General features: G+C 49.2%; 1 protein-coding gene across 4 annotated transcripts in view; it reads right to left on the bottom strand.

Annotated features, from left to right (window-relative positions):
* map3k22 (mitogen-activated protein kinase kinase kinase 22) overlaps positions 1–24,877 on the bottom strand; it is a 206,841-nt gene that overhangs the window by 78,096 nt on the left and 103,868 nt on the right. For all 4 annotated transcript variants that reach the window (XM_072468212.1, XM_072468213.1, XM_072468210.1 and 1 more), the window contains 2 exons: positions 22,233–22,306; positions 18,854–18,915 (listed from right to left, as the gene is read on the bottom strand). In XM_072468212.1, coding sequence (XP_072324313.1) covers positions 18,854–18,915; positions 22,233–22,306 — 136 coding nt within the window. The remainder of the gene's footprint in view (positions 1–18,853; positions 18,916–22,232; positions 22,307–24,877) is intronic.

Raw genomic sequence — 24,877 nt, 5'->3', positions numbered from 1 at the left:
TAATCTTTTGAATTCTATCTGGGAATCAAGCTACCATGTGGAAAAAACTTGTTATCCTTGATCCCCTCCTATTTCTCTGTTATATGCTGCCCATCAACAACAGCATGTGATATCACAGAATTCATTTTCACACGTACACTGACAACACTTAGCTCTACCTTGTCACACCACTCTCATTCGCTCCTTCACTGTTGCTATTGTCCTGAGTTGAGCTCCTGACTTCATAATCACATCAACAATAAGACCATCTATTTCCACCTGGGTAAGGTTGTCAAACTTCACATGTGTCAGCTCAGCTGCTGCTGAAACCCTCATTCATACCCTCATTATGCATAGACTTGCCAATTCTAATACATTTCTGCTGGTCTCCCACATTCTATCTTCCATAAACTTGTGGTCAACCAAAACTCTGTTGCCCGGGTCCTAACTAGCTCCAAGTCCTATCTACCGATCACTCATGTTCACTGATCTACCTTGCCTCCTGGTCAAGCAATATCTTGATCTAAAGATTTTTAATGAACAAATTATTCAAATTAATCCTGTCAATTTGTGCATGAGCAGATTGTGGTAATACCAGGTATTGCAGTACCTGAGAGGTGGATGCCCATTGGCTAGACCTAGGAGTCTACCATTGGCTAACGCACATAGCTCCGCCCTGAGAGGCGGGGTATAAGAACCAATGCCGTCCCAGCAGCCTTCACTTTCTGTATCGAAGCAGCTGGGTACAGTTCTAGCTGATTAAAGCCGATTAGTATGACTCTCCTTGTCTCACGAGTAATTGATTGTGCATCAATTTAATCAGCTATTACTTCTGAAAGGATGGACCTCCGCATCAAGCCGGAGTGCCTTCAGCTCAGTCCCCACGCAGACATCTCCGCTGATATTTTTAAGCACTGGCTGGCGTGTTTTAAGAGCTTCATCGACACAGCCACCGACACCGCCACGGAAAGGCAGAAGATGCACCTTCTACGCTCCCGAGTCAGCCCTGCAATCTACCCTCTGATCGAGGAGGCGGAGAGTTATGCTGCAGCTATCGAGCTGCTAGAAGGACATTACATCCGTCCTCTGAACCATGTCTACGCCCGTTCCCTGTTGGCAACTAGAAGGCAGAGCCCTGAAGAAACACTGGAGGACTTCTATCCAGCTCTACTAGTGCTGGGCCGGAACTGCGGCTGCCCACCAGGCACGGGGAATGAGCACACGGAGCTTTTAATTCGGGACACTTTCATGGAAGGTATGTCTTCCCCCGACATCCGCAGAAAGCTCCTTGAAATGGACACGCTGGGCCCCACTGAGGCACGGGCCCTGGCAGGGTCTATGGACGTTGCGTACAAAAACGCACTGGCTTTTTCTCCCGGGCGCATGGCACCCCCCTGGGCTGCGTGGCACCCCGTCGCAGCAGCCCCCCAGACTTTCCCGCTAACCCCGCAGGCCTGCGCCGCTAGACGGCCCGTTTTCACCACCGGCCAACGCTGCTTCTTCTGTGGCCATCCCGCAGTACTGCCCGTCCCGCACCGTCACCTGCAAAGGGTGCGGCAAAAAAGGCCACTATGTCGCGGTCTGCCAGGCCCGCGCCGTGGCAGCGGTCGCCAGCGACTATCAGCAGCCTTTGTTCCAGGTCCCGGCCGTCCAAGGCCCACCGCCGCCCTCCTCCCCCAGGCAACGTGCGACCCACGGGCGTGGCCATTTTGCCCCCCGGCCACCACGCTGGGTGGATGGGCGCCGCCATTTTGTCCCTCGCCGACGCCATCTTCTGTATACCCGGACTCCATGTGCGACCCGTGGCTGACGCCATCTTGGATGGGGCCTCAAGCCCCCAGCACTGCCGACTCCATGCTGCCTGACCAGAACTCGCCCTTGCTGCAGCTGGCCTCCGTTACCCTGAACCGGCCTCAAGCCCCCAGCACCGCCAACTCCACACTGCCTGACCAGAACTCCTCCTTGCTACAGCTGGCCTCCGTTACCCGGGACCGGACTCAGGCCCCCAGCACTGCTGACTCCACGCTGTCTGACCAGACCTTCCCCTTGCTGCAGCTGGCCTCCGTGACCCTGGACCAGAGTCGGCCCCGGACGCTAGCAAAAGCCACCACAACGATCGCCATCAACGGCCACATGACGTTGTGCCTGATCGACTCCGCGAGCACGGAAAGCTTCGTCCACCCCGACACGGTAAGGCGCTGTTCCCTTGTCACCCATCCCGTAAACCAACAGATCTCCCTGGCCTCAGGGTCACACCCATTGGAGATAAAGGGGTTCTGCCTAGCGAACCTCACTGTCCAAGGCAGGGAATTCCGCAATTTCCGCCTGTACGTTCTGCCGCACCTCTGCGCAGCCACCCTTCTTGGGCTGGATTTCCAGTGCCACCTACAAAGCCTGACCTTTAAATTTGGCGGCCCTATACCCGCCCTTACTGTATGCGGCCTCGCGACCCTTAAGGTCGACCCGCCTTCCCAAAGTACAAAGAAAAGTACAGCACAGGAACAGGCCCTTCGGCCCTCCAAGCCTGCGCCGACCATGCTGCCCCTGTTTGCGAACCTCACCCCGGATTGCAAACCCGTCGCCACCAGGAGCAGACGGTGCAGTGCCCAGGACCGGACCTTCATCAGGTCCGAGGTCCAAAGACTGCTGAAGGAAGGGGTCATCGAAGCAAGCAACAGCCCCTGGAGGGCTCAAGTAGTGGTGGTAAAGACCGGGGAGAAACATAGGATGGTCATCGATTATAGCCAGACCATTAACCGGTTTATGCAGCTGGACGCGTACCCTCTCCCCCGTATAGCCGACCTGGTAAAGAGGATTGCGCAATACAAGGTCTTCTCCGCGGTGGATCTCAAGTCTGCCTACCACCAGCTGCCCCTCCGTCATGGGGACCGCCAGTACGCTGCCTTCGAAGCAGATGGGCGGCTCTATCACTTTTTAAGGGTTCGCTTCGGTGTCACGAACGGGGTCTCGGTCTTCCAGCGTGAGATGGACCGAATGGTTGACCGGTACGGCTTACGCGCAACGTTCCCGTATCTTGATAACATCACCATCTGCAGCCATGACCAGCAGGACCACGACACCAACCTCCGAATATTTCTCCAGACCGCGAACCTCCTTAATCTGACCTACATTAAGGAGAAATGCGTGTTTAGCACCGACTGTCTAGCCATCCTAGGCTACGTAGTGCAAAATGGAGTCATAGGCCCCGAACCTGAATGCATGGAGTTCCCCCTCCCTCACTGCCCCAAGGCCCTAAAGCGCTGCCTCGGCTTCTTTAGCTATTATGCACAATGGGTCCCTAATTACGCAGACAAGGCTCGACCCCTGATCCAGTCCACAACCTTCCCCCTGTCGACGGAGGCCCGCCAGGTCTTCTGCCGCATCAAAGGGGACATCGCAAAAGCCACGATGCGCGCCATCGACGAGTCCCTCCCCTTCCAGGTTGAGAGCGACGCGTCCGACGTAGCTCTGGCGGCCACCCTCAACCAAGCGGGCAGGCCCGTGGCTTTCTTCTCCCGCACTCTCCATGCTTCCGAAATTCGCTACTCCTCGGTCGAAAAGGAGGCCCAGGCCATAGTAGAAGCTGTGCGACACTGGAGGCATTACCTGGCCGGCAGGAGATTCACTCTCCTCACGGACCAACGGTCGGTGGCCTTCATGTTCGATAATGCACAGCGTGGCAAGATTAAGAACGACAAGATCTTGCGGTGGAGGATAGAACTCTCCACCTACAATTACGAGATCTTGTACCGTCACGGGAAGCTGAACGAGCCTCCTGATGCCCTGTCCCGCGCCACTTGCGCCACCGCGCAAGTGGATCGCCTCCGTGCCCTCCACGAGGACCTCTGCCACCCGGGGGTCACTCGTTTCTTCCATTTCGTTAAGACCCGCAACCTGCCCTACTCCATCGAGGAGATTCAGGACAGTCACCAGGGACTGCCGTATCTGCGCGGAGTGCAAACCGCACTTCTACCGGCCAGAGAGAGCGCATCTGATAAAGGCTTCCCATCCCTTTGAACGCCTCAGCATGGATTTCAAGGGCCCCCTCCCCTCCACCAACCGCAACACATATTTCCTGAACGTGATTGACGAATACTCCCGGTTCCCATTCGCCATCCCCTGCCCGGACATGACCACGACCACCGTCATCAAGGCCCTCCAGAGTATTTTTACACTGTTTGGTTTCCCCGCCTACATACATAGTGATAGGGGGTCCTCCTTTATGAGTGAAGAACTGCGTCAATTCCTGCTCAGCAAAGGCATCGCCTCCAGCAGGACGACCAGTTACAACCCCCGGGGAAACGGGCAGGTAGAGAGGGAGAACGGAACGGTCTGGAAGACCGTCCTGCTGGCCCTTCGGTCCAGGAATCTCCCAGTCTCCCGCTGGCAAGAAGTCCTCCCAGTGGCCCTTCACTCCATTCGGTCGCTGCTCTGTACTACCACAAACCAAACACCTCACGAACGTCTCCTTGTTTTCCCCTGGAAGTCCTCCTCCGGGACCTCGCTCCCAACCTGGCTAGCGACACCCGGACCCGTCCTGATGCGGAAACATGCGAGGGCGCACAAGTCGGACCTGTTGGTCGAAAGGGTCCACCTGCTGCATGCCAACCCCCAGTACGCCTACGTAGCGTTCCCCGACGGCCGCCAAGACACGGTCTCCCTTCGGGACCTGGCGCCCGCCGGAGCCCCACGTGCACCCGCACCATTGCCCCCACCCCCACCGCAGCACCTGACCGGAGGGTCAGTACTGCCGCCGCCCCTACTCAGCGCCGAACAGGCACCGACGCCCCCTACAGGCGCCCCTGCCCACTTTTGACAAAGCTGGCAGGGAGGAAGACACCACGTTCCCGGAGCCACAACCGCCGGGGCCCCCACCAGGATCATCGCCGAAGCCCAGACGCTCTAGAAGGACGACCAGGCCACCCGATCGTCTGATTGCTGCACCATAAAACAATAAAAACTTTCTCTGTTACCCTCGACAACACGGTACCTGCAATACCTGGTCCTACCATGCAAAAGGCGACAATAACACTAGCCATCACCCCGCTGGGTCCTTTTTTTTTTTAACAGGGGGTGAATGTGGTAATACCAGGTATTGCAGTACCTGAGAGGTGGATGCCCATTGGCTAGACCTAGGAGTCTACCATTGGCTAACGCACATAGCTCCACCCTGAGAGGCGGGGTATAAGAACCAATGCCGTCCCAGCAGCCTTCACTTTCTGTATCGAAGCTGCTGGGTACAGTTCTAGCTGATTAAAGCCGATTAGTATGACTCTCCTTGTCTCACGAGTAATTGATTGTGCATCACAGATCGACTGCATATTTAGAGTCCCTACAGTGCAGAACGAGGCCATTTGGCCCATCAAGTCTGAATTGACCCTCTGAAAGAGCACCCTATCTAGGCCTTCGGCCATCCTATCCCGGATCCCAATAACCCAATCTAACCTTCTGGACACTAATTTAGCATGGCCGATCCACCTAACCTGCACAACTTTGGACTGTGGGAGGAAACCAGAGCACCCGGAGGAAACCCACGCAGACACGGGGAGAACGTGCAGACTCCACACAGTCACCCGAGGCCTGAATTGAACACGGGTTCCTGGCGCTGCGCCACCGATTTTTAAAAGTACTTTGATAATGCCACATTATTAATTAATGAATAAGATCAGGGCATGCAGATTAAGGGGGAAGGTAGCAAATCAACGGGTAGCCGGCTGAAAGACAATTTTTTTTTTTTAAAGGTTCTGATTGATCTGCATTTTTTATTTCGGATTTCCAGCATCCGCAGCAATTCGCTTTTGAAAACAGAAAGGGTTAAGGGTAGCTATTTAGAGTGGTAGAAAGTGGAGCCCCACAAGGATCAGTGCAAGGACCACACTTGTTCATAATTTATATTCATAATTTAGACCTTGGAATTTAAAATACTAATTTTAAATTTGGGAAAGTCACCAAATTTGGAGGGAGTCAATAAAGTGGAGGATTGCAAAGAGAAGACAATTACATATTTAAATGTGAAGAATGAATATATAATTAGCAAATTAGTTTCAACACATAAGCATGAGATATTACAATTTGCAAAGAAAAATAATAATCCAAATGGAGAAAGGCTAGCAAATATATCTGAGTACAAATACACAAATTCCAAAATGTAGAAATGCTTTAATTTAAAAAAATTTAGAGTACCCAATTCATTTTTTCCAATTAAGGGGCAATTTAGCGAGGCCAATCCACCTACCCTGCACATGGGTTGTGGGGGTGAAACCCACGCAAACACGGGGAGAATGTGCAAACTCCACATGGACAGTGAGGACAGTGACGCAGAGCCGGGATCGAACCTGGGACCTCGGCGCCATGAGGCAGCAATGCTAACCACTGCGCCACCGTGTTGCCCAGAAATGCTTTAATAAGGCCAGAAAAAGTAAACTATGCATTTGGATTTATTTCTAAAGGGATAGGATTGCAAAGTAGAGAAGTTATGCAAATCTTGTATTGAACCATGGTTAGACCACACTTGGGAGTACTGTGTACAATTGTGGTGACCAGTTTTATAAAGCAGATATGGAGGCAGTGAAAAAGGTTTTACAAGGTTAATACCAGAAATGTGAAGGTATACCCATCAGGAAAAGATGAATTTGCTGGGAATTATTTTAAGACCTATTTTAGATCTTTAAAATTCTGAGAGGATTTTGAAGAGTATATAAAAAAAAATATATATATATATAGAGAGAGAGAGAGGGAGAAAGAGAGAGGGGGGGGGGGGAGAGAGAGAGAGAGAGAGAGAGAGCTTTTCATTTTCATGTTTTCATTTTCAGCAAGAGGCAAAGCAGTAACGATCAATATAAAATATTCACCATGAAATCAAGGAAGAAATTCAGAAGATGTTTCTTTATCCAGAGCTTGGTAAAAATGTTGAACCCACAATGAATCTACTCTCAAATTTCTCTTTGCTGGGTGCAGTCTGCTTGTTGCATTGTATAGTCCTTTTAAGATTGGTTGATTTTAAAGGAAACATAGTTTGTTTACAATCTATTTGCTCCTTCCAGTAGTCATACATCAAAGGTAGCATTGCTCACAACCACAAGGAATGCTTTGGATGAACAGGATAGATTATTTTAAGGGGAGTGTTGCAATCCCAGCTGATATTAGCACTGGGCAAGTCAGATCCCAGAGTGAGACCTGGCTTGATAGATCCTAACTTAGAAACTGTGGAGATAAATCATTGAACAAAATCAATGAGTCTGCTGGTGAACTTAGCCAAAGAATAAAACATTTATTAAACAAGAAAAATAAACTATGTTACGCCAGATACAAAAGGGTGGGAAGATTGCATACCAAACACAAGAAAATTATTTGAATATTTACTTTTCCTTCACCCCAGCTATATATTTACAAACATATTCAGAAAGCTAAAGCAATTTACCATATATGTCTTCTAATTTAATATTCAAGGTCAGTAGTGGTTCATGTGAACCAATTGGCGAACTGTGGTCAGATATACAAACCCCAAAGTAAATGACAGGTGCCACCAAACCAGATTCCATGGATTTCTTGACAATTCAGATGCTCATCTGGGTGTCATACTGTGAGTTTACTGGTCTCACTGAAACTCTGGGCAGGATTTTCCAGTCCCCCGCAGCTATTCCAGCAGCGGAGGTGGCGTGGCATTAGCCGCTGCAGGACCTTCCACCCCATCTTCCACTCCAATGGCTGTCTACGTTGCTTTGTGTGGCTCACCCGTACCGCAGCCAAGGGACCCGCCATGGGGGGGGGGGTCATCTTTGGTGGGGTGAGACCGCAATATCCCGCTGGCAGGAAAGGCCAGAAAACAAACCTTCTGTCGTTCTCATGTGGATTTCCTTCCTCCGCGTTTGAAGAACTTTCCTTAGAATCCTCTTTAAACACCGTTCCCACTCAGGCAGTTTCAACCAGAATTCACCTCCAGGGTTTCAAGTAGACAACTGTCCCAAAGTCCCGCAGTAAGGAGTCATCAATCATCGGCTGCCTCCTCGAATCTTCTGGGCTTCTCTCAATCCCACTTTGTTTCAAGTATGCTCCATTCTCTCAACTTTGTTTAAACAGGATCTATTTCTGATCTCCTTACTTAATTTAGACCTTCTTCTGGACTTGTTTCTGTTGCATCCCCTGGTTTGGGATATTTTTCTTTGTTTGGGACATTCTCCCCGTCTCCCTCCCCCATGTTGTGCTCCCTAGGACACCTCCTCTCGAATGGCACGCCTCTGGAGATCACTTGACCTGCAGTTTCATGCTGTTTCACATTTCTTGTTCTCTTTCTTTTCCTTAACTCCTGCACATATGAGGCCAGTTCCAGCCAGGGCATGTGCAGATTCCCAAGGTCCGCGAGGAATTGGAGCTCCCAAACTCTGACTCTGATTTAAACAGTTTTTCCTCTTTTTTTTTCCCAGGGTTAAATAAATAAATGAGGGGTAAGGAAATCATAGATTATCATAGAATTTACAGTGCAGAAGGAGGCCATTCGGCCCATCGGGAAAGATGGACGGAGGCTCAATTGGAGCTTAAAGCATTAACACGGACTGGTTGTGCTGAAAGGGCTGTTTCTGTGCTGCATATTCCAGGCACATTCAGGTAACATTTGAGTTGATTCCCTTTACATTAAGACTAAATCCCCTGATTACAGATTTCGTAGAATGAGTGGAATTTAATGCCCACAAAATCGTTAAAATTCTTTAAATTATTTGCGATAGAATTGGATATACTTAGTTACCATAAACTGGTTTGCTCTGATTGATATTAATCATAGATGGCTTAAAAATGGGGATGTACAAGGGGGAAAGCAGTGAAATAAAAGACCTTTTGCTTATTTGCTCGATATTTTGAGTCCCTTGGTTACATGTGGGTGTTTAGGAATGCAAGGCTCTGTAAATTTAGCTCAATGCTGTAATCTTATCAGCAGGGTGTCTTTCGCATGCACTTCTTACATTTCCATTTACAAATCGTTGGGCCTGTGTTACATCAGAGCCAAGAAAGCTGAATATGGGAAATGCTCTTACATCCCTCGAGGATCCAGGACTATCAGTAGATTTTCCCAGCCCCATCATGTGTGCAACTCCTGTACGTAAAGCAGCAATGCCTTATTTTTATTGGATTCCTCTTTGGATTTAACCGATCATTCCCCAAGGTTGCAGCTTTTATTTCTGAAAAAGATTTCTCTGTTATTTTCTATTGAGTTCACTTTGGATCTTCCTAAAACTGGAATAAAGGAAACTAGAGTGGTCAGTAGAAAAATCGAGTTTAATCAATTAAAGATTTGTGTCTCTGACACTGGTATTCATTCTTAGTCAAAAGCTGTATGGTGCATGAAAGATATTATTTTTTAAAATCCTTAACAATTGAAATGCGGGTCAGCAAGAGACTCCTGGCAAGTCAGCAGCAGGTATTGCAATTAAAATCCAGGGAATGTAAATGGGAAAACCAGACTTTTAATCATATGACAACGGAACAGCAAAAGGGTGTGTTTTGTGAGGGCCACGAAGAATCCAGCACGAGTTTTAAGGATACAAAGAAATAACATTTATTTACAATAACATATATATACATAACAGCAGCAGCAACTTCGCTTGCTGCTCACTCCTTCCTGCTGGTTCCAAACTGGCCAGCTTTATTTATACAGGGAGTCTACCCCCCTCATTGGGGAAGTTCATACTCCCACAGGATTGTGGGATTGTCATTAGTCCTCAGCCAATGGTAAGCAGGCAGGTTACAACATCCCTCCCCCCCAAAGTCCAAGGAATCCACTAAAGACCCTGGCGAAGGAGGGCGTTGGACTCGTTTTGCCGCAGGCCGGACACCATTTGCACGAGGCGCTGGATCGGGCGCCGTGTAACGAGACGGAGACCGGCGCTTCCGTGATGAACGGCGTAACGGTTGTACATCCATGGCCCGTGGGCCTGAGGATTCCCCCTCTGATGCGTCCTGTGTCTCCATCTCGGAGTCAGAGTCTGCTGCCTCCATCATCTCGGCGTCTCTATCTCCACGCGGTTCTGTAACAACCTGCGCAGGCTTTGAGTGAGGCACCAGAGGAAGATTGTGAGGACTACTTTCCATTGTCTCTGGTCTCTGTGGCTGTAGAAATGAGCTCCGGGGGCAGGGAATCTCTGGAAGGGATAGTCTTCTGGACCGAACGTGGTCCACATGTTTGCGCTGGAGACGACCCTGGGCTTGCGGCTGGTAAGATATAGGGCCCGTTTGGCGAAAGATTACGCCAGGGACCCACTGGGCACCACTAGCAAAATTCCGAACAAACACTGGGTCACCGGGTGCAAACTGCTGAATCGGCCGATGCCGAGAAAAACCCTGTCCCTGCCGTTCTTGTGTGCGGCGTACTTTTGCGCCAATGTCCGGGAAAACCATGCTAAGGCAGGTGCGAAGTCTCCGGCCCATTAGGAGTTCTGCGGGAGCTACCCCAGTCACCGCATGGGGGGTGGTCCTATATGAAAACAAAAAGCGAGCCAGTCTCGTGTCCATTGACCCGGAAGACTGCTTCTTTAGGCCTCGTTTGAACGTCTGCACTGCGCGCTCCGCCAACACATTTGAAGCCGGGTGGTAAGGGGCAGTGCGGATATGGCGTATGCCGTTCATCTTCATGAACCTCGCAAACTCCTCACTTGTGAATGGAGTGCCGTTATCCGTGACCAGCACCTCGGGGAGGCCATGCGTACTAAAAGACAAACGCATCGTCTCAATTGTTGCGCAGGACGTTGTGCCTAGCATCTTATGCACCTCTAGCCATTTAGACTGGGCGTCGATTAATAAAAGGAAGATGGATCCTTGAAAAGGGCCGGCGAAATCCGCATGCAAGCGCGCCCAAGGCCACCCTGGCCATTCCCAGTGATGTAGGGGCGCGGCCGGCAGAAGCTTCTGATGCTCCTGGCAAATGGAGCAGTTTTGGGCCACCTTCTCAATGTCTGTGTTCGAGGCCTGGCCACCAGACATAACTCCAGGCCAAAATTTCCATTTTGGTCACACCTGGATGCCCATTGTGCAAGTCTGTTAGTATCAGCTCCTGGCCTTTTTCCGGGACAATCACACGCGTCCCCCCCACAAGAGGATGCCGTCTTCCACGCTGAATTCTGACAGCTTGGAGGAAAATGCCCGCAACTCGCCTGGGAGCTGTCTATGCTGCCCACCATACAGGACTATGTGCCGAACCTTTGACAGGACTGGCTCCCATCTGGGTCCACTCACGGATCTGTGATGCCGTGACAGGCAAGGTGTCCATAAAATTTAGGGTTGCAACCACCTCACCGGTCGTGGGGGTCGACATGGGGCCGACCGATAAAGGCAATCGGCTCAGTGCGTCGGCATTTGCTATCTGCGTTCCTGGTTTGTGCTCCAAGAATACTTGTAGGCAGCGAGCAACAAAGCCCAGCGCTGGATCCGTGCGGAAGCAATGGGCGGTATTGGCTTATCCTATCTGAAAAGTCCCAGCAGAGTCTTATGATCAGTCACGATAGTGAAGTGGCGGCCATACACGTACTGGTAGAATTGTTTCACCGCAAAGACCACTGCCAGGCCCTCCTTCTCGATCTGCGCGTACTTTTCGCCGCTGCAGTCAATGTGCGGAAGGCGAAAGCTATTGGCCGCTCGGCCCCGTTCTCCATTTTGTGGGACAGGACGGCCCCAATACCATACGGGGATGCATCACATGTGACGAGCAAAGACTTTCCAGGATCATAGTGGGTTAGTAACCCAGACGACAATTGTTGTTTAACCCGCTGGAAAGCGGTTTCTTGCAGCTGAGCCCAAACCAAGGTGTGATTTTTATTTAGCAGAAGGTGCAACGGGGCCAGCGTAGTTGCCAGATTGGGGAGGAACTTCCCATAATAGTTTACGAGGCCGAGAAAAGAACGAAGATGTGAAGTGTCAGTCAGGGCGGGGGCCTGTTGAATCGCGCGCACCTTCTCTGCGACGGGATGCAAATCTTCGCGGTCCACCCGATAACCCAGGTAGACTACTTTCTTCGCCTCAAAAAAAAGACGCACTTTGTGCGACGTAAACGGACTCCAGCCTCCGAAAAGTGTCTAAGGACAGCCTCCAGATTTTCCAAATGTTCCTGCTCCGCCGTCCCTGTGATCAAAACGTCATCTAAGTAGACAGCGACACACGGAAAACCTCTCAAAATGCCCTCCATAATGCGTTGAAAAATAGTGCAGGCAGAGGATACTCCAAAGGGCAAAAGTGTATATTCAAACAGGCCACGGTGTATATTAATCGTTACATATGGTCGGGAGGCAGGGTCCAGCTCCAACTGTAGGTAGGCGTGACTCATATCTAATTTTGTGAACGAGAGTCCGCCTGCAAGCTTCGCGTAGAGATCCTCTATGCGACTCATTGGATATCAGTCGAGTCGGGAAGCCGTATTCACTGTAAGTTTATAGTCGCCGCACAAGCGAACTGTGGCATCTGGCTTCATTACAGGTACAATTGGTGCTGCCCAGTCAGCGAAACGGACGGGCCTGATAATACCCAAAGTCTCCAAACGAGTGAGCTCCCCTTCTACCTTCTCAAGCAAGGCGTAAGGCACCGGGCGGACCCGGAAATAGCGCGGCGTGGCTCCTGGTTCGACTTGGATATGGGCTACGGCCCCTTTTATTTTCCCCAAACCGGGCTGGAATACATCTGGGTATCGTCCTAGCACCTCAGTCAACCCTCCAGAAACTGTTTGGAGGATGTGCTGCCACTGCAACCGCAAATGGCGCAACCAGTCCCGACCCAACAGGCTGGGCCCATGGCTGCGCACCACAATAAGTGGAAAACGCCCCTCCTGGCATCCATAAACAACAAGGGTCATCGCAGTCCCTGCAATGTCCAGTGGTTCCCCCGTGTAGGTGGCCAACCTGGCCTGTGAGTCGGTTAATGTAAGGGTCTGTATACCCTGCTTGATGCGGTCGAATGCCCTCTGGACAATCACGGAGACCGCTGCGCCAGTGTCCAACTCCATCTCAAGCGGGTGACCATTGACCCGTAGTGTCACCTTAATGGGGGCCACACGGGGAGCTGCCACACAATGCAGCTGCAGGCTGTCGTCCTCCGTCTCCACGTCCTCAGGATTAGTCGCCGCAGGTTCATCCACATGGAAGGTACGGCCCTGGGCTGGTCCCCGTTTCGGTCGGAACGACGGCGCCTTTGGTGTCCCCAGGACGGGCGTCCGCGACGGGGTCGGCGCCTACAAGTCTGACACGGACATGGCTCCTCATCCATTGGTTCTGGAAAAGGCTCCCTTCGTGGAGGAATGTCTGACGGCCACTGGCGTCGATCCGGACGTCGCCTCGCCCAAGGTACCGCAGGAGTGCGGGGGTATGTTTTCGGATGGAAGGGGTTGTGCCCCAAGGCATGCACCTCCATTCCCTGTAGCTCTTGCAGTCCTCGTTCTGCACTCTCTCGGGACAATACTATTTGAATGGCCGGTTGAAAATTCAATGTTGGCTCAGCTAACAACTTTCTCTGGGTGGCCGCATTGTTAATACCGCAAACTAAACGGTTGCGTAACATTTCTGACAAGGTCTCACCATAGTCACAGTACTCCGCAATCCTGCGTAGCCTGGATAGAAAGTCGGCAAGAGATTCTCCTGGGGTCCTCTCAGCGGTATTAAACCGGTAACGTTGGACTATCGTGGACGGGGTTGGGTTAAAATGTTGCCCCACTAAATTCACAAGTTCATCAAACGTTTTGGTGTCCTGCGCAGCTGGGTACGTAAGGCTCCTAATCACCCCAAACGTATGCAGGCCGCAGGCGGTGAGCAATACAACCACCTGGCGCTCATTTTCGGTGATATTGTTTGCCCGGAAATAGTAACGCATCCGCTGTGCATACTGGTTCCAGCTTTCCAGCGCAGCATCAAAAACATCCAAACGTCCGTACAGAGGCATGGTGCAATAGAAAACAACTTCCAACCTGTATCCAACAAAAATCCAGGGAGGTGGCTTCAGCAGTGTAGACAGCTATTCACTTTAACCCTCGTCACCAGTTTTGTGAGGGCCACGAAGAATCCAGCACGAGTTTTAAGGATACAAAGAAATAACATTTATTTACAATAACATATATATACAACAGCAGCAGCAACTTCGCTTGCTGCTCATTCCTTCCTGCTGGTTCCAAACTGGCCAGCTTTATTTATACAAGGAGTCTGCTCATGATTTCTCTGCACCCCCCTCATTGGGGAAGCTCATACTCCCACAGGATTGTGGGATTGTCATTAGTCCCCAGCCAATGGTAAGCAGGTAGGTTATAACATTGTGAAAAATCAAAAGAAAATGCAAGCCTTTTGAGAAGGGAGAACAAGCAGTTTTTTTTTAGTAAATCCTTGAAAAACCTTAAAACCAAAAAGTTCCAGTGTATCCCTCTCAATAAATTATCCAAGTATTTGGTGTTCCACCGTAGGCATGCTAATGGCAGGTGTGCGTTTCCCATTGTGCTAAATTGGAGCTGCCCCCACAGCTGCACTTCCAAGGAAGCACTTGAGAACAAAAAGGCAGATGAAAAGGACTGCAGTTAGAAAAAAGCCTGCTACCCTGAGTTAATGGACCCCTGCATAAAATAAACACTCTGATTCTCCGCCTCGAAACTGCCTCGACCTGTCAATCAGAAAGTTTTTAGCAGGCAATGGATATTAAATTGAATGTAAACAAAGTGTTTCAAAGCTTCCAGCCTTCTAGGCATGAACACTGACTTCCATACTTTAAATGGCAATGAAATTGACTATGTGAAAACCACTTCAAAGATTTCCACTACTTTCAAGGGATTACTTTCACCTACATCTCACAGGCCTTTAAACTGGGAAAAAGTGGGGAGGTGAGGTGGGGAATGAGGGGGAGCTGAATGAGGGGGACTGAAGGAGGGCCCTTTCCAGAGATTAGGGTGGGGGGGTGTGCCCAGTGATCTGGTGAGCAGGGTGGAGTGATGGGGGGGTGGCTGCAGCAACGTTTCAGATTGGAGTGCCCCTTAGAAATTGCGCTCCAATCCCAGAAGTGCGGGACCTGTCAGAGAGATTAGGATCGTGCCCCTCAGTTGCAATGCAGACCCCAGTGTGCCACGGCAGGGAAATACCAATTCAGCTAAAAAAAATAGCATGGCACGTTGGGGTCGCTCTCGGTACCAGTTGGAATCACTCTAGTTTTCCTGCTGACAGGAGCACTAGGTTGCGATTCTGGAGAATCGCAACCGTGTTTATCGAGAGTGAAGTTTGGGAAATACACTTTCGGAAGCCAGAGTCCACTTGCTGAGGAGGCCGCTGAATCATGGGAGACTGTTGGATGTGGGGTTGCTCCTGTTAATTGTATGGAAATAGGGCTTGTGGTGATAATTGGATTCCCCCAGCTACAGCGGGATACCGATTTCGCCTACGGGAACGGGTAGGTTGCATCGCAAACGGTTTGGATCCTGCCGCCCGGTTCTCGTTTTCGGTCTCTCCTGCTATTCACTGGCCTCGTTTTGCTCGAGCGAGAATGAAACAATGCCGGAGAATCGTGCCCACGGTCTTTTGAGCCTAGGATCCACTCTGGGACCATCCTATCCAGTAGAATAAACTCAGATCCCGTGTAACACAAAGTACATGAAGCCAAGAAAAACTGCCTGAACCTATATTGAGGATATGTTCTTGGAAACCTTGGGGTACTGATACAGGAATACAATGCAGTTCATGCAACAGATAGATCACGCATCTACAGGGGGCATTTGGGTAACATAATGGTCCTTGAAAATATCATCCCAACAATACCCAATAAAGCGACACAGCATGAAGTAAGCGGCAAGTTTACAAATAATTTAGTTCTGGCATCGAAGCCTTTCAGGCATACTTGTTAACTGGGAGATTGCAAGTTCATTACTAAAATGTAGATTGCTAGGATAACCTTATGAAATGAATTGAGGACAGAAAAGAACACCTGGTCTGTGTACATAAAGGGTAAAATGCATCTGTTCACATCAGTGGAATTTGGAATCAACATTAAGATTTACTAGATGCCTGGCCTGTTTGATTTCAAACGGAGCAGCTGGTCTGTAAGTGGCCAAGCCTCACTGCATTGGAATGCACTATTGTCAGGTGCTTCAGGACAACAACATCAAGAGGGTGCGGGTAAACTCTTCAGTGTCTCTCATTACTTTCCATTTACAATACTTATAAAATAATCTATGCCGGGTTAAAATCAAATTTAACGCCATGTACTTCTGTTGGTACAAGTTTCACGCAAACTGGATGATGTAATGGAAAGGGACAGAAATGACTAGTTTCCTTTTCCAATTCAAGGTTAATGACCCGGGGGAAAAAATCTGGGCAGCAATGAACGTGCAAAAAGTCATACTTCATTCTACTCCTGCTCAGGTTATGTTGCCAGCTGCTTAGAGTCTTGAGATATTTTCCATTTTGAGTACGTGAGTGAATTGTAAGTGGTAATTCCAATTTTGTCAGGCCAGGTATAATTGAGCACTTGCACTAGTCAGATTGTCATCGGATTTACAGCACAGAAAGAGACCCTTCGGCCCATCATGTCTGTGCTGGCCATCAAGCACCTATTTATTCTAACCCCATGTTCAAGCACTTGTCCATAGCCTTGTATGCTATGGCGTTTCAAGTGATCATCTAAATACTTCTTAAATATTGTAAGAGTTCCCACCTCTACCACCCTTTCAGGCAGTGAGTTACAGATTTGCACAATCCTTTGGGTGAAAAAGCTTTTCCTAAAATTCCCTCTAAATCTCCAGCACATTACCTTAAATCTATGCCCCCAGGTTACTGACCCCTCTACTGAGGGGAAACATTTTTTCCTATCTACCCTACCCCTATATCTCTCGTAATTTTGTAGGCCCCCCCTCAGCCTTCTCTGCTCTGTCGGGAACAATCCCAACCTAAACAGCCTCTGTTCATAGCTGAAATGCTCCAGCCCAGGAAACATCCTGATGAATCTCCTCTGGACCGTTTCTTGTTCAATCACATCCTTCCTATAGTGTGGCGACCAGAGCTGCACACAGTACTCCAGCTGTGACCTAACGAGTGTTTTATACAGCTCCATCATAACCTCCATGCACTTGTATTCTATGCCTCAGCTAACAAAGGCAATGATCCCATATGCCTTCTTAAGCACCGTAACTACGTGTCCTGCTGCCTTCAGGGATTTTTGGACATGCACCCCAAGGTCTCACTGGTCCTCTGTACACCTTTCATTGTGTATTCCCTTGCCTTGTTAACCCTCCCAAAATGCATCACCTCACACTTTGCAGGGTTAAATCCCATTTATCACTCTTCTGCCCATCTGACCAGCCCGTCTATATCATTCTCTAATCTCGGGCTTTCCTCCTCACTATTCACCACACCACCAATTCTCTGCGAACTTATTGATTAAACCATCCACATTCATGTCGCGATCATTAATTTACATTACAAACAGCACCGATCCTTGCCGTACACCACTGGACACAGGTTTCCAGACACAGAAACTAACCTTTGACCAACACGCTCTGCCTCCTGCCACTAAGCCAATTTTGGATCTAATTTACAAATTTGCCCTGGATCCCATGGGCTCTTACCTCCTTGATTAGTCTCCCATGCGGGACCTTGTCTAAAGCCTTATTGAAATCCATGTAGACTACATCAACTGCACTGCGCTCAGCTACACACCTCAAAACCTCCTCTAAAAATCCAATCAAATTTGTTGGAAATGGACTTGGATTCTCCATTCTGGAGACTAAGTGCTCCCGTCAGCGGAGAATCCGAACTGGTCTCCGCTGGTGCTGAGAGTGGGACCCAAGTGTGAGTCTCTCTCCTTAAGCATGAGAATACATGTATGATTGTGAGCTCGCCGGATTCCCAGTATCGGGCCACCATTTTGTGTGAACGGCCCAATCCTGAGGTATGGCAGCAGCTCCCCCTCCCCTCCCCCCACAACGCTAATTCTGTTACCCCCACCCAGTTGATAGGGAGGGGCATCCGTACCACAATAACTGGAGAAAGAGATACTAGCAGCCACCATCACAATCACAACCAGCTGCAGAAACAGTCTCCCAAAAACAAGTTATTGCTAAACAGGCAGCCGTTTAAGAACCAGCGGTGTACTGCAGGGATTGGCGTTGGGTCATTTGCTGTTTGTAGTGTACATTAATGATCAAGGTGAGAAAGTGGGTGGTATGATCATTAAGTTCGCAGGTGACACAAAAATTGGTGGTGTGGTAAATAGAGAGGAAGAAAACCTTCGATTACAGAGCGATATAGGCAGGCTGGTCAGATGGGCAGAAGAGTGACAACTGGAATTTAACCCTGAAAAGTGTGAGGTGATGCATTTCCGAGAACTGTACCTTTTCAAGAAGGTAGCCCATCACCACATTCTTGAAGGCAATTAGAGACAGGCAATAAATGTGAGCGTAGACCCCAAATACGCACAGCCAATTAATGAATTACAATAAAAAAGCCTGCTAATAGTCTTCCATTCAGATTGATTATCCAGTGCCAAAACCTCCATTCTTCCTCTTGTCATGAGCTAGTTGAGACCAAAATCATAATTTTTCAGGATGCTGCTAATCATAATAGTCTCACCGTGAAGCCAAAAGGGCCACCATAATTACCTCTGTGGAAGTGAATTATGCTCTACCTCCACCATCTTCTCTTCATTGTCTTCATTTAAACTGTCCCATTTGAATGATGAATGTCCTTCAGTAAATCTGATTTAACCATCCACACAAACCTACCTTCCCACCAGCATAGCACCCAATCGCCTCTTGAAATACTCCAGAGATCTCTCTATCCCTACCCTTCCTTAAGATAAGTATTAATTACCTATGCTCCAACATGCATCTTGGTTTTTAGAAATGCACAGAATTGGCAGGTGTTCTACATGTAATTCTTACCTTTAAAATTGAAGCAATCATCAGGATAACTCTTCGCAAGTCCAGGCTGGGTGAAAGATGGGCTATGAATTTTGAAAATAAAACATGGAAAGACGTCAAATTATTTAGAAATCAGAAGGTGACATATCAAATTGATTTTTAAAAATGGAATGGAATGTTTTTTATTTCTTAGTAATCATTCGTCTGTATGTAGTGACATCAAAAGTCGATTTACAATTGAATGTGAAATGTACTGCAAAGGATTTGGGCGGCACAGTAGCTAGCACTGCTGCCTCATAACACCCAGGATCCAGGTTCGAATCCGACCTCGGGCAACTGCCTGTGTGGAGTTTGCACTTGCAGTTTCTCCCAGTATCTGTGTGGGTTTCCTCCAGGTTCTCTGGTTTCCTCCCACAAGTCCAGAGATGTGCAGGATAAGTGGATTGACTATGCTAAATTGTACTTAGGTGGGGTTACGGAGCTAGGGTAGGGGATTGGGCCTAGGTAGGCTGCTCTTTCAGAGGGTTGGTGCAGACTCGATGGGCCAAATGGCCTCCTTTTGTACTGTAGGGATTCTATGATTCTACTCTATGATTTGGTCAAAAATACATTTACTACATTTACACTATGCACAGCAACCAGATATTTACCTGCTTATTTATTATTTCGGACTCGTGCAGCACAGGAAACAGGGAGGGAGACAACATTAAAAATTTAAAGAGAATGAGAGTGAGAAAGAGAAAAATCTCATCTAGGCTTCAGGCTGTTTATTCCCATCTAGTGATTCCTATTAGAAAGTCATGTGGGGATAAATTTGGACTCAGCTGAGATTCCACCGTGCACACACACACCCAATCAATACTCATTGCTTTGGCTCCTTCATGGCTGTCAGTATCTATGAGTGGGATTTACCGTGCAACTAGCCATATCTTTCACGGTGGCAGGAGGTCATCTGCCATTGGCCAGTTTAGGATTTTCTGGTCCCGCTGTTGTCAATTGGATTTTCCGCTGAACGCACCCCTCACTTCCGGGAAACCCACGGCAGGGTGCACCATTGGTGAGACGGGAAGATCGCACCGGCATGCACGGCCAGAAAGTTCCTGCCTATGGAATTGTAGTGTGTTATGAATCAATGGGCGGGATTCTCCAGCCCGGATCATGGGCGGGCTTCTCCGTTGCGCGACGCTGATATCGCAAACGGCGATCGGGCGGAGAATCCCCGTTTACGACCAAATCGGGGGGGGGGGCTGTTTTCGTATGCTTCACTCTGTCCAAAACGGTTTCATCGACGAGTACGTGCATGCCATTGGGACGTCCTCAGGACGTTTCTTGAAGGCCCTCCCCCGATGCACCGCCCCGATGGGCTGAGTTCCCGGCGGCGCGGGACACGTGTGCTCTCAGTGTTCGTGAACCTCGCATGTCCAGGACCGCAACAGTCGGGGAGGAGCCATACTGCCAGCCGGGGGGGGCTTCGGCGAGGACTGGGGGGACTGGTGGGGGTTGGCCCGGAGGGATACAGGGGGCACTATCTGGCAGGTCGGGTTCCCACGCAGCCGGCGCCATGTTGTACGGCGCGACCATGAACCTGGCATTTCTCCATGTGTTTATATCAGGAGGGAAATACATTTTACGCATTCGGTACTGGGGCCTAGACACTTCCTCCGGACATAGCCTCAAAATCGGAGAATCCAGCCCCGTGTTCCCCGATGAGACGCAGAATCAAACGTTGGGGGAAAATTGAGATCAACGCCGGGGCCGACCCGATCGCGATGCTCCAACCCCCCACTGGTTGCGGGAACGAGGTCCAAGCCACACTCCAGCAGCAGCATGTATCTATGTAGCGGGCCCGGCACACTATGCTCCAGCCCTCCATGATTCTCCGGTCCCCGCGGCTGGGAATTAAGTGGGCACGGATCACCTGTCGTCCCTACCTGCAAGGCACTGACCTGGAGGACCTCGGGGTGGGCCAAGGGGGCAACGGTTTCCCCCTTGGCCCACCGCGAGGTCCACCAAGCCAGGGTCATGCTGGTAGAGACTATCCAAGCCCATCTGAGAACCACACCCAACAATGCACTGCTTGCCAATGCCTCCCCTACCAGACCTCCCACCACGGCACCCCACAGTAATAGGGAGATCCCCCACTGGTACCCCTGTAATAGGGAGAACCCCCCCATCTACCCCTGTAATGGGGAGATGAATGAAATAATGCAGATAGTTGGGTGTGTGTGGAAGCTGCCAATCACAGCCTAGGAAAATCAATTTCACAGAGAAATTAATGAATCGCTTGCAGATCAAAGTTCTGAGGGCGTTTAAACCCAGCTGACTGGTTTTCTGTTTCCAGGAATTGCCAGGTGCTGCTTCCCTTGTCGGAGGCAGCAGGTATATTGCACAGGTGAATTTTAAAGCATTGATTTTGTTCACTGCTTGGCTGGACTGCTCTCTAGTTTCTAGATAGGGGTCTCTCTTCTGGGGAGCTTCCAGACAAGGGTCTTTCTTCCGGGGGCTTCCAGACAGGAGTCTCTCTTCTCGGGGATCTCTGGTGGGGATGACTTTAATTAGGGGGTCTCTAGGTGATCTCTTTAATTAGGAGTCTCTAGCAGGGGTCACTTTAATTAGGGGTCTTTTTAATTATTGGATCCTTTGCAGGGTCTCTTTAATTGGGGGGTTTCTGAGGGGTCTCGTTAATTAGGCGGGGGTGGTGGGGTGGGCGGGTCTTGCATTGTGTGTGTGTGGGAGGGGGAGAGAGAGGATGGCCCTCCGATGGACTTTGGGGGCAATTCCTTTAGAGTTACCCTCATGGCCCACCGTGAAGTCCTCTGCGTCAGGTACACGCTCGTCAAGACCTGCACCAATTCTCGCCCACCTGATTTCCAACCCAGAGGACCGGAGAATCACGAGGGACTGGAGAATGGTGCATGGCCCTTTAGTAAGATGCAAGTCTTACTGACCCATTTGCCTCCTCCTGCTTGTGCGGTACGCAAACATAAATCCCGACACCAGCGTGGTACCAGAGCATCGGGACGGCAGGCGCCGATCACGTTTCCTGCCCTATGCTGGATTCTATGCCACCAGTAGCGGAGTTCCCGATGCAGCGGATAATTCAGCCCAATGTTGCCAAATAAATCAAGCTGCTCAAGAGAATAGGAAACATCATGGCTGGGATTATCTGGACTCCTGTGGCATGTTTTTCGGTGGTGAAGATGGCTCGCCATTGGACCCCAGCGGGATCTTCCAGTCCCGCCAAAGTCTATGTCATTTTGTGTGTGTCACCCACCCCGCCATGGGGTGAGCCGGTCACACCGCAGGAAAGACAGGAAAATCCCATCCGTTTTTTCTTTTAACAAAAGACTAAACATAACAATACAAATAATAGTGCCATCCAATTTGAGCAAGTATCTACCTGTCTATTGATCTGTCCAGTGACTGACAACTTCCAGACAGCGATGCTTCAGCACTGCTGAACGGGTCCAACACCTGTGGTCAGAAGAACAGTGACATTTGAAAATAAAAGCCAACTTTATGAAGTTGCACTCAGGAAAACTACAGATTTAAAAAATATCTGCTTTCGCAACTATAACTACAGGTGGGAATAAATGTTGTAAAAAAAAAAATTCAACTGAAAATGTGTGTACTTTTCAACCTTGGCACAAATCTAGTTAAATAAAAAGGTGCAGCTGTACAAATCTATAAATTCCTTTTCAATATGAACACTAGCTTTAATGCAATAGTTACACTTATACCTTGCTTGAGTTGTATTTTCCCCAATGTGTTTCTGTAAACAGTAGATCTATAACAACATAACCCAGCTAACATAAAGGTCTTCACTTGTGTGCAAGAAACTACCTCTCTTGTAGTGCTCTTTGGATACATGTGCACACAAGCTACAGAGGACTTATGGTGCAGGGTATTCTTGCCTGAGTCAGAAGATCTGGGTTTAAGTTTCACTCCAGGAGTTGATGGCCAGGGAAGGTCCAATTGTACCGCATACAAACAGGTTGACCATGAACCTGCAAATCCCTCCAACACAAGCCAATGGCTGTCGGTGAGAGTGGGAGAGATTCCTGGTCAGACATGTGATGGAAAGAAAGTTGGAGCCTCTACCATCGCTATCCATAGCTCCAAACTGCAATGTGCATACTGAATGCATATTGCTACAGCACCTGGGTAGAAGGTGGTAATGTCACTGGACTAGAAATCCGGAGACCCAAGATAATTCTCCGGGGGCACAGGTTCCTATCCCAGCACGGCAGCTGGGGGAATTTGCAGTCAATAAAATCTGGAATGGAAAACCAGTCTCAGTAATGGTGACCATGGTAGTTATCGTTGACTGTTGTAAAAATCCATTCAGGAGGTCATGTCCTGTAGGCGCGGTAATAGCTGCGTTTCCTGTGGGCTCTGCCGTTACTCTGCTAGAAATCCTTTCATTTATTGTGCTCAGACTCAGATAAATTAGGTGTGAAAACTTCATATTATTTCCTGGGAGGATTTTTGGTCAGAATGCCAAGAAATGCAAAGAAAATCAATGACAAGAAAGATCAACCGGACAAGCTGAGAGGATTTCGGCGGCAGCGGTGCGCAGGGGCCTTCTTGGAGGTGAGTAGTGAATTTAAAAGCACTTACCTTTGCAGGAGCAGCCCTTTGGATTTCGGCGGCAGCGGTGCGCAGGGGCCTTCTTGGAGGTGAGTAGTGAATTTAAAAGCACTTACCTTTACAGGAGCAGCCCTTTGGATTTCGGCGGCAGCGGTGCGCAGGGGCCTTCTGGGAGGTGAGTAGTTAGTTTAAAAGCTCTTACCTTTACAGGAGCAGCCCTTTGGATTTCGGCGGCAGCGGTGCGCAGGGGCCTTCTTGGAGGTGAGTAGTGAATTTAAAAGCACTTACCTTTACAGGAGCAGCCCTTTGGATTTCGGCGGCAGCGGTGCGCAGGGGCTTTCTTGGAGGTGAGTAGTGAATTTAAAAGCACTTACCTTTACAGGAGCAGCCCTTTGGATTTCGGCGGCAGCGGTGCGCAGGGGCCTTCTGGGAGGTGAGTAGTTAGTTTAAAAGCACTTACCTTTACAGGAGCAGCCCTTTGGATTTCGGCGGCAGCGGTGCGCAGGGGCCTTCTGGGAGGTGAGTAGTGAGTTTAAAAGCTCTTACCTTTACAGGAGCAGCCCTTTGGATTTCGGCGGCAGCGGTGCGCAGGGGCCTTCTGGGAGGTGAGTAGTTAGTTTAAAAGCTCTTACCTTTACAGGAGCAGCCCTTTGGATTTCGGCGGCAGCGGTGCGCAGGGGCCTTCTGGGAGGTGAGTAGTTAGTTTAAAACCACTTACCTTTACAGGAGCAGCCCTTTGGATTTCGGCGGCAGCGGTGCGCAGGGGCCTTCTTGGAGGTGAGTAGTGAATTTAAAAGCACTTACCTTTGCAGGAGCAGCCCTTTGGACACGTGTAGTGTCTCCCACCCGCCCTCCTCCTCTAACCTAATAATAAGACCCATTGGTGTAAGGTAAGTGCCATATTATATTATTATATTATTAGCATTGTGCAGGTCAAGGATTGGAGGTGGAGGAGCAGTCTCTGTCAGCGAGGGAACCTGAGAACATCTCAGAAGGTAAGCAAGTGATTTTTACTTTTATACCTGTTTTTCAAATTGTGTGTGTCGGGGGGAAACTGAAGTGACATCACAGAAAAGCTGTGACCTGAGTGGCTGGTTGGGATTCTAACCTAAATTTTTTTGAGTATTTGGGATCTAATTAAACATAATAACTTAATTATAATTTAGAGGATATCTAAGCCAGAGATCGGAGAATATTATAGTTAGCTATCGCATTTCTATTAGAAATCTAGTGCTAGGAAACAGATAGTTGACAGTAACTTTGAAATTTAAAAAAAGTATTAAAAAAAAAAAGACAAATTTTAATTTTAATTAATTGACGCAATGTCAGTTAGAGGGGTGCTGTGCTCTGACTGTGAGATGTGGCAGGTCCGGGAGGCTTCCAGTGTCCCGGATGGCTTCATCTGCAGAAAGTGCACCCAACTGCAGCTCCTCACAGACCGCATGGTTCGGTTGG

Source organism: Scyliorhinus torazame, chromosome 11 (assembly GCF_047496885.1).
Source record: "Scyliorhinus torazame isolate Kashiwa2021f chromosome 11, sScyTor2.1, whole genome shotgun sequence".
In the NCBI taxonomy this organism is placed as follows: Eukaryota; Metazoa; Chordata; class Chondrichthyes; order Carcharhiniformes; family Scyliorhinidae; genus Scyliorhinus; species Scyliorhinus torazame.
The sequence above is the reverse complement of the archived record's forward strand: the minus strand, read 5'-3'. Positions and strand labels throughout refer to the sequence as shown.